The 10,653-nt window shown below is 39.2% G+C and overlaps 1 protein-coding gene across 1 annotated transcript in view; it reads left to right on the plus strand.

The window, feature by feature from the left end:
- Nucleotides 1-10,653, plus strand: part of LOC103564111 (NXPE family member 2) — a 41,819-nt gene that overhangs the window by 11,325 nt on the left and 19,841 nt on the right. The window contains 3 exon segments of the mRNA XM_070623186.1: nucleotides 2,422-3,155; nucleotides 8,224-8,296; nucleotides 10,243-10,450. Of these exon segments, the coding sequence (XP_070479287.1) occupies nucleotides 2,422-3,155; nucleotides 8,224-8,296; nucleotides 10,243-10,450 (1,015 nt within the window).

Consider the following 10,653-nt stretch of genomic DNA (forward strand, 5'->3'; position numbering starts at 1 on the left):
GAGTTCTTCACAAAAGAGATTGAAACTATAAAGAAAAACCAATCAGAAATGTTGGAGATGAAGAACACAATGAATTAAATAGAGAAAAATCTGGAATCCTTGAATAACAGAGCTGATATTGTGCAGGACAGAATTAGCAGCTTAGGAAACAGAAATATAGAAATGCTTCAGATGGAGGAGGAGAGAGAACTAAGACTAAAAAGAAATGAATAAATTCTCTGAGAAATATCTGACTCAATTAGGAATTATGACACAATGATTATAGGTATTCCAGAGGGAGAAGTGAGGGAGAAAGGAGCAGAAAGCTTATTCAAAGAAATAATAGCTGAGGACTTCCCAAACCTGGGGAAGAAGCTGGATTTACAAGTAAAATAAGCTAATAGAACTCCTAATTATATCAATGTAAAAAGACCTTCTCCAAGGCATATATTAGTAAAACTGGCAAAATTCAATGACAAAGAAAAAATATTAAGGGCAGCAAGGCAGAAGAAAAAAACCTACAAAGGAACCTCTATCAGGCTTTCAGCAGATTTCTTACCAGAAACCTTACAGGCTAGGAGAAAGTGGAATGATATATTCAAATCTCTGAAAGACAAAAACTTTTAGCCAAGAATACTCTATCCAGCGAAATTACCCTTCAGATATGATGGAGAAATAAAAACTCTCCCAGATAAACAACACATGGACAAAGAGAACTGATTTGTGGTTTCCAGAGGGGAAGGAGGTGGGGGGGTATAAGGGGTAAAGGGGCACATTTATGTGGTGACTGACAAATAATAATGCACAACTGAAATCTCACAATGTTATAGACTATTTTGACCTCAGTTAAAAAAAACCCAAGTATTTGAGGGAAAATAAAGTTGAAACACACTGGTATCAAAGTAAATATAATCTAAAATAATAAGTCAGTTTTCACCTGCCAAATTTGCAAATAGTTTTAATGACAATATTTTATAATTTAACCAAAAATATTTAAAGTGATGAATTTTGTAAGGGATATTTAGTCAACTGATAAATCCAAGTACAACCCCTTTCTCCCGGTGAGCATGCAGCTATCCAAAGTCATCAATCAGAAGATAGATTTTGTATGAATCTTTCATTCAGGCAATGACCCAATTATTAGAATATGAAATAAGTGATGTTATAAAGTTGTTTTGGCATAACCAAATATCTTGTTCCAGAAAAATCTTTGATAATAGTTATGACAGAGGAAATAGCATACCCGGACTTCAAGACTTTCTGTATGAATAATAAACAGCAGTTGACTTAAACAACAACAAAAAAGCAAAAACCAAACAGGGGTAGGTTTCCAATCCTGGCTTCGCCCAATTCATTTTAGGCCACTAGCCAAATGTCCCTCCACAGGGCTTGGGAGACTCTGGGACCTGAAAAGACCTTAAATTGGTGGTAATTTTCCCTCCAGTGACCTCTTTGTCCAGGTGGATATAATGGCATCCATTGTCAGCTAAACAAATATTTCATTTGACCAAATATTTGTCTCAGGAACTCTTGTTAAGGAACATTATTCAGAACTTCTATGCCTTGTTTGCTGCAATGACCAATGAGACACTGGTGTGGCATAGCAGGTGGCCTTACATACTGCTAGTGGCAATGTAAACTCTTATCTTGAGAGCATATCTGACAGTCAAGAAGAATAAAAATGTTTATGTTCTTTGACCAATTGATTACTTAATTCAATAATGTATGATCTGGTACTTCTATCACTAGGAATCTGTCATAAGGAAGTAATCCTACATATGGAGTGTAAGAAAATATCCAAGTGTGATGTAAAATGGAAACAAATAGACATAATCCAATAGTCCAATATCATTGGCTACTTATCCTCTTGATGGAATATTATGCAACCATTAAAAATAATGATCATGAAAATTGTGTAACAATATTAAAATGTTTATAAAACATGGTAATAAGTGCAAAATTAGTACTACATTTGTAGTATGATTACACTAGATAAAACATACATGGAAGGAAAAAGAAAGAGTGGGCATAATAAAAAATAGCATAAAGACAGCAAAGCTTAGGTAGGATCATATTTTTTAAAATTTGCTCTTTTCCATATTATCTATAATATAGCTATATGATTTTTATAAAGAAAAAATAGGCCAAATGAGGGGCTGGCAAAGATAAACACTTTAAAATTCAATCATGAAGTAACATATACTTATTTTGTATAGTTAATTTTGAAGCCAATGACTTCCAAATAAAATCTTCTCCTGGAAGCAGAGGAAGTCCCATTTCATGAAAATCAATTCCTATGATTCCAAAACTGAAAACTAGTTAGAATCAATTTTTGATATGATTACATCACTCCTAAATGTGTATAAACTAAACCATAATAATTTACATTGAAAACCAAGCCATATTATTTGCTGATATATCCCTTTTCCCTCAGTTCTTCAGTTCTTATTCAGCTTAAGAAGCCCTATCACCCTGAGTCAATGGAATGTCTTCAGAAAGTCCACACACCCTGAAGCACCACTGGATCCAGCAGTTTCACCAACAGAGACTGAGCTGAGAATAAAGGGAATCATGGAGGAACTCGGCCAGCTGGTCCCACCCAGACCCTTCACTCACGTGAACACCACCACCAGTGCCGCACACAGCAGAGTCACCATCCTCAACCCTCAAGACACACACTGCAAAGGGGATCAGCTAGACATCCTGCTGCAGGTGAGGGACCACCTGGGACGCAGGAAGGAATATGGCGGGGATTTCCTTCGGGCCAGGACGTCCTCCCCCGCCCTGCAGGCAGGCGCTTCAGGAAAGGTGACAGACTTTAACAATGGCACCTACCTTGTCAGCTTCACTCTGTTCTGGGAGGGCCAGGTCTCTCTGTCTCTCCTGCTCATCCACCCCAGTGAAGGGGTGTCGGCTCTCTGGAGGGCAAGGAACCAAGGCTGTGACAGGGTGATCTTCACGGGCCACTTTGCCAACAGTACCTCCCGGGTCCTCTCTAAATGTGGCCTGATCCTCAGTTCAAGTGCTGAACTGTGCAAGTACCTGGATGATCGAGACCAAGAAGCTTTCTACTGCGTGAGGCCTTCGCATGTTCCTTGTGAGGCCCTAACCCACGTGACCACCAAGGATGGAAACATTTCCTATCTTAGAAAGGCAGAACGGAGTCTTTTCCACAGGTAAACAGGCCTTCGAATACAATAATCGATACAAACAGGTAGACTTAGTTTCAGCCCAACTTTGACTAATAGCTTTTCCTAATCAAGCTCCCTTTATCATGTCAATGAATGTTGACTAGGTTGTAATTAGGTCCGTCATTCAGAGTCAGTTCAGCTGGTAGTATATTCCCAGGTCCCAAACAGGTCACCTATGCAAGCATTTTATTCATCCTGACTAGCTGCTAAAAGGAGTATAACTAATGAAGTACTTTCCGTATGCCTGTAGTTCTCCATAGTTGGTAATACTTCCAGATTCAATAATTTTTTATAGACCAGTATTTCCTATAATATATTCCATGGAATACCAATCCTACAGAGTATTAATAGATGCTGTGCAAAATCAAAAGGGGGATGGTGAATGGTATCATTATTTAATCTACTTCACCCTTTATATCAAATGAATTGTCCCTCCCAACTATCTCCTGAACCCAGACATTTTATTCTGCTGCTGTTGCCTCTATCCTTGTGTAAACTATCAGCATATCTCACGTAAATCATCACAACAATCTCCAGAGCTGGCTTCCTTGCCTACAGTCTTTTTTCCTTCAATTTATTCTCCACACTGCACTCCGACTAATGTTTCCAAAATGCAGATGACTTTTAATTTTCCTTTCTTAAAACCCTTAATGTGATCCCATTGCTCTGAGGATGAAATTCAAACTCTTTAATATGCATACAAGGACTGGCCCAGCTCTGCAGCTGCCTGTCTCACTTTTATACTGCCTTGCTCCCTGTCAGTCAGATTGGACTCCTTTTATTTCACAAATGGACCATGTTCTCTCTCAACTCTGGCATTTCACAATCCTTGGTTTAAACATCATTTCCTCCAAGTCTGGGTACAGTGGTAGTCCCATATTCTTCTGTTGTTTCTGTTCTTCCCCAGTTATAACACTCATTACACTATTAAATTTCAAATATATGTATTTTATATCCCCTGCTAAATTGTAAGCTGGTTGAGGCAATAACTGTAACTATTTTTTTGCCATTCATTCATTCATTTATTCAATTTATAAATAGCACCTTTTATATTTCAGACACAGTTTTATGTGTTCAGAATTCATCATTCTAGTGGGATAGAAAGACAACAAGCAAACAAATAGATTTGTAACATGAAGTCATCAGAATATGGGATTTGAATGTGATGGTGGATGCTGTTTTTAAAGAGTGGTCAGATAAGGCCTGGCTTGAGCCTGAGAATGGGTCACTTGAACAGCAACCTGAATGAAGAGAGGGAGGGAGCCATGTGAATTTGGGGGGAAATACCATTCTCAAAGGAGCAAGTAGCACCTGTGGCAAGAGCATGCTGGAATGTTCCAGGAACCATGAGGGAGACCAGTAAGGCTGGAATGCAAAGAGTGAGGGAGAGAGGAGGTCAGATGGGTAGGCAGGACCTCAGAGGCCATGTATGTATGGTAGGAAGCCATTGAGGGCTACCATTTTGTCTCACAGGCCCAGCACATCGCCCAACACCAGAAGGTTCTCAACTGTTGAATGAAAGAATAAGTGAAATACAATCTGGGAAAATAATCACATAGATTCCTTTGCAGTAGGCCTTCTCAGTAACTTTAGTATCTATTCTGTCAAGAAGCAATAGAGCACAAAACATTTCCCCCAATTTTTTGACTGTGGAACACTTATTTAGTGCATCATTTTAAGGGACTTTGGTTCCATAGTTTGGTAACTGCTGCTGTAGAAAGACCTTGGTTTTTCGATGTGGGTTCTGAAGATCAAGCTGGATAGCATGATATCCTGGAAATTCTAGTTGAAATCCAATTCAAATATTATAATGACACAAGGACAGGGGGCAGGGCACACCGACCCTACACCTCTACAAGATTTCCCTTCCTCCCCTATGTCACCTTTACTTCCTTTTGCTTTCCTGATGAAGGTACGGAAAAATCCATTATCCTATGACTCAGTCAAAAGAGGCTGGACTTTTTCAAATAAATATTTTACTAAGACCTAAAGGAGACACAATCATGGAGACATAGAGGCCTTTCTGTCTTGAAGGTCTCAGAACTATGTCTTAACTCTACAGGCGGTGACTATCTGTATATGTGGGATATATTCCTGTTGGCCACATCTGGCTCCCTCCTGAGATGGTCCTCATTGCAGCCTGGGTTGGAGGAACTCTCCTTGCACACTCTCCTGGCTGCTCTCAGAAATCCTAAGTCCCTGGTCTGGCAGACCTCCATGTATTTTTGGTGCAATCTTGCTTCTCAAGTGGGCTATATTCGTAACAGTAATCTGCCCCACCTTGTTTTACTTCCCAATAGATACATTTCCTTCTTGGATCCCCTGCTCTATTTAAATTGTCCTTTTCTCCCCTCACTGCAAGTAGAGATTTGAGTCTCCTCACAGGCAATTTAGTGCATATACAAGGAATAGCTGGCTTCATACATAATTCCACATCCAAGTACCCTCACGGATTATTCTATTGCTAAGCTCTAGGGCCCCTTCTTAGGTCCAAGCTAAGTTCTCTGACATCTTGCTTTCCCACAAGTCCAGGCACTAAGCCTGTTTCCCTTTCATTTGTAACATAATAAATACATTTTCCCACCAGGGTTCTCTCTCCCAACCCTGGTGACAGAATCAGACGCTACCTCCTTAGATACTCACTTCTTTAAAGTTAACAAAAAAGTCTTTTTAATTTAAGAGTTTTATTGATAATCATGATGGGAAAATAAACAAGGGGTTACCACAGAAGAAGACATCGTACAAGCAACAGAGTTATTGACAATTCTTTCAGTTTCCATTATGGTCCAATATTCTGGACCCACTTCTGAAATGCAATACACATACACACACACATGCACACTCAATAGTAAGACAACACCCATTGAAACGAATGCCTTTATACCATGAGTACATGTTTTTAATCCTAATTTTAATGTCCCATCAAAGTTTGGCTTTGGTAACCAGAAAAGTTTGGCTTTGGTAACCAGATTTACAAGGTAGCCAGGTATCGGTCTCTTTCGTCAACTTCAACCTTACCTGGATCGATGTGGAAGAATAAATGTTTCAAGTTTCAAAAAGTTCAAATTTCCCACTGAGACAAATTTTAATCTTGTGCTAAAGATAGGTCTGATAGGATCCTCAGTAAAACACTTGGGATTGACAATTATCATGCCCATTTCACATAGATGGAAATTTAAGCACAGACGTGTTAAATAACTTGGCCAATGTAAGTTGCAAGGCCAGAACTGGAATCCCAATCTACCTTATTCTAATGTCAATTTGCTATAGCACTGTTTCCATGACTCCACCACTCTATGCAGCCATCACTGTCCAACCACCCTGGCCTCTCAGTTACCCAGCCCTCTGGCGCTCTTAATGAGAGGAATATTATTCTCACTTGATCCAAAAAAAATCTTTCCCAGGATTCAGGCAATCCTCAGTGTTGAAAAATACTTCCTTTGTCCATCCTGGAGTTCTCTTGCTCTGGCCTTAGGAGTCCTTCTTTCTCCCAGATGGATTTCATTCTGATGGAATAAATTTAATTGACCAAATGTAGTCACTATCTTAATTGAGGTGAAGCTCACTGTGCTAAGCCCTTGAAATCTTATAGTGAATAAGGTTGACCTAAGTTCTCCTCTCAAGGAGATTACAGAGTACAGAAAACAGACCCCTGGGGGAGTTGTGAAGGTGGAGAGTGCATGAAGATGAGGCTAGAGAAGTAGATGCTCACAGAAAGTTGCATGCCAGTTAAGGAGCTTGGTCCTTATCCCGTAGGTTAATGATGGAAAGTCATGGAGAGATTTTGTGTAGGTGAATAAAGCAGGCAGCAGAGAGGATGTATTTAAGTGGGATAAACCAAAGGGGAAGAAGGATAATATTATAACAATCTATGACAAGGTTCTCAAACTAATGTCCTTGGATCAGCAGCCCGTTTCATCTAAGAATTTGTTAGAAATCCATATTCTTGGACACTGCTCCAGAACTATTCTTTTCAGCTTTACTGAGTATAATTGACAAATAAAAATTGTATATATTTAAAGTGTACAACGTGATGTTTTGATATGCATATACATTGCGAAGTGATAATCAAGCTGATTAACATATTCATTACCTCACATAGCATTTTTTGTGTGTGGTGACACACAAGATTTACTTTCTTGGCAAATTTCAAGTATACAATACATTGTCATTAAGTATAGTCACCATGCTGTACACTAGATTCCCAGAACTTAGTCATCTTACAATTGAAAGTTTGTACCCTTTAGCCAACATCTCCTCATCTACCCCAACCCCCACCCCTGGCAACCACCATTCTACTCTCTGTTTCTATGAATTTGACTTTTTTAGATTCCACATGCAAGTGAAATCATGCAGTATTTGTCTCTATGTATCTGACTTATTTCTTACACTTAGCATAACGTCCTCCAGGTTCATCCATGTTGGTGCAAATGGCAGAATTTCCTTCTATTTTAAGGCTGAATAATATTCTGTTGTATATATGGACCACATTTTCTCTATCTGTCCATCCATTGATGGACACTTAGGTTGTTTTCATGTCATGGCTATTGTGAATAACGCTGCTATGAGTATGGAGGTGCAGGGATCTGTTCAAGCGCCCCAGAACTGTTGAATCAGAAGCTCTGGGGCTGAGGCCCAGGATTCCGAGTTGTAACAAGCACTCTAGATAATCTGATCCATGCTCGAGTTTGAGAAGTACTAGCCTAGGAAAATGTCAATGGAGGCCTGAATTACTATGGGTGGTAAGGGTGGGGAGGATGGCTTGTGGTAGAAAATCATTGAGAAGGTAAAATCAAAGATATATATATTTGATTAATTGCACATGGAAGGTAAATGACTCTCTCTAGATCTCTGGGTCCCTGCCATTAGCAGGGGAAGAGTTTCTCAGAATCCTGACCCATTTAGTTCCCCCAGAATACCTTAAATATATAAAAATAAAGGAAAAAAAAAAGCATTTACAGAGAGTTAAGAGTGGTCCAATCCCTCTAAGGCAGTGATTTCATTCTGACATCTGGGCAGATATCAGGCTAATTTATTTTCCCATTTCTTGAAGGTCCAACATGGGGGTTGAAATGATGAAGAACTTCACCTCCCTTGAGGTCTTATCATGTAACCGTAAGTCCATTGTGCTGTTGCCTGCCGTGTTCACAATTTATCTGTTTAAAGGACATTCTTAGTTTAAGAGATATTTCTTTGACGTTAACCATTTCAACCTTTCATTTCCTGGAACAAATAGTGTCAATTATCTTGGGTTTTACAGGAGAGATTTTATTTTGGGGAATTATTTCCATATCAATTCAAACCAATTTTCATCCTGAGTCTGATATAAAAGACTAGGCAACCCTTAATTTTAGCTGCCTACTCTCAAAATGTACAGGTTATTTGTATTTAAACTTGAGATTTATTCCTGAAAAGCCAATAATTGGGTACTGGTGAAAATGTCTCCGATGAGTTACAGAGTTAGGAAATCTCATTGTTTCTAATTTCTAATCTCTCTTCCAGCTAAACCATCTCAGTTGAAGTTCTATGAACTAACTAACAATTTCCGTGGATTTTTTTTCAGTTTTATCACGTGAACTTCAGTGGTCAAAACAAAGTTAAAGGGAATTTCAGAAAAGCAAATGATCTCCATTATAACAATCAATGGGGTTTACATTTATCATTGCCCTTTTTTCATGTGTTCAATAGATGTATATTGAGAACCCACTTTGTTAAACCCTGTGGAGAACATAGCTATAAATAAATCATGTACCCAGATCTAAAGCTCACAGTCTGTGGAAAAGACAGATCCCTTCTCTGCCATGGAAGCCGTCATCCATGCCCAACTTTTACACCAAAGAAAGTTCTCAGACTCTTGAGGCAACTTGAGTCCTCTTAACATTTCTGTGATTTCCCTCTTGCCTGGACAGTAATTTCTAGTAAAGTCAGGCAGTTTCTTTTTTTTTTTTTTTTAAAGATGGGCACCTGGGTTAACAACTGTTGCCAATCTTCTTCTTTTTTTTTTCTGCTTTATCTCCCCAAACCCTCCCTGTACATAGTTGTATATCTTAGTTATGGGTCCTTCTCGTGGTGGGATGTGGGATGCCGCCTCAACGTGGCCTGACAAGCAGTGCCATGTCCGCGCCCAGGATCCGAAGCCTGGGCCACTGAAGCGCAGCGCAGCGCGCGAACTTAACCACTCGGCCATGGAGCCGGCCCCAAGTCAGGCAGTTTCTTAGAAGACAGTGCCAGACTGTTATTTTCCAGACCCATTTATAAACCTGATATAATTCCTTAAAGATAAATTTAAGTTCCTAAACTCATACCCGAAATCCGAACCAGTAGATGTAGCTAGAAGACAAAGAAGATGTGGTTTTAATGGCAAAATATAACAATAGCCTGAGTCTTACTTGGGTGAAAGCTTGATGTGGATCAGTGAGTACAGCTCAGGCCACTTTCCTACTGGAGTGTTCAGAATAAGGACATAATGGTCTTCCCTTTTTCTGCACTAATCAGACCACGCTGAGAATATTACGTACAGGCCTGGGCACAATTAAACATTTAAGGGGTTTTCTGATTAACCAGGAAACATGATTCTGATATACACAAAATAAACAGTATGTGACACTCATTTCATAAATGTGTTTCAGTTTATTTCCTGGAGAAGTAGTTTGGGGAAGAGGAGGTTTACAAGCCAGCAAGGCCAATGTCGTTGGTACAATATTTAGCTGGGCCACCGAGTCCTGCTATTTCACGGCCACACACTTCCTCCTGGTTTGGGTAGCTGTCTCGCAGTGGAGTGGCCTTGGTGACAAGGTGAAGCCCAGGGAAACATTGCGAATGCGTAAAAGGAAATCTATCCCTACTCCAGGAAAAACTACTCACTAGTGAGATTATTCCAAAGTGAGAATTTTTAATTTACCTGTTTAACGCGATCTTGTTAAATAAACATTTGTGGAAGAGAGGAGGGAAGGAATAGAGAACGGTGGCCGACAAAGAGGAAGAGGAGGGGGAAGATGAAGAAGGTGTTTCTGAAACGGTTTGTGGCAATAAAAATTGCTTGCTGTGGGAATTTTTATTGCCAGAGAGTAAGAACGTAGAAACGAAATGTAAGATTGGAGTGAAGACTCTTTTCCCCAGTGGTTATGATATGAGAAAAAGGTGGATTACAGCATTTTGCAAACAGATCGAGTTGAATGAAACAAACAATATAAATGACTGCTTGAAGAGAAAACTTATCTACCTCATGGGAGACTCAAGACTGCGTCAGTGGATTTACTACTTAGAAAAAGTGGTGAAAAGTATGTACTTTATTTTTATTTTGACATTATAGTTGACTTCTGGGATTCTTTGAATAATAATTAGAATTTTTTGCTATCCTTTTCTGCTATTTGTTTTGTTATTGTTTTTTAACTCACCAAACGTTTGGATTTGAGTTTTTCATAAAAAGTTGTTTTATTTTTTCATTCACAAATATTGACACTTTTCTTCCTCTTCCTATATT

The sequence above is a fragment of the Equus przewalskii genome, chromosome 6, assembly GCF_037783145.1.
Source record: "Equus przewalskii isolate Varuska chromosome 6, EquPr2, whole genome shotgun sequence".
Classification (NCBI taxonomy): Eukaryota; Metazoa; Chordata; class Mammalia; order Perissodactyla; family Equidae; genus Equus; species Equus przewalskii.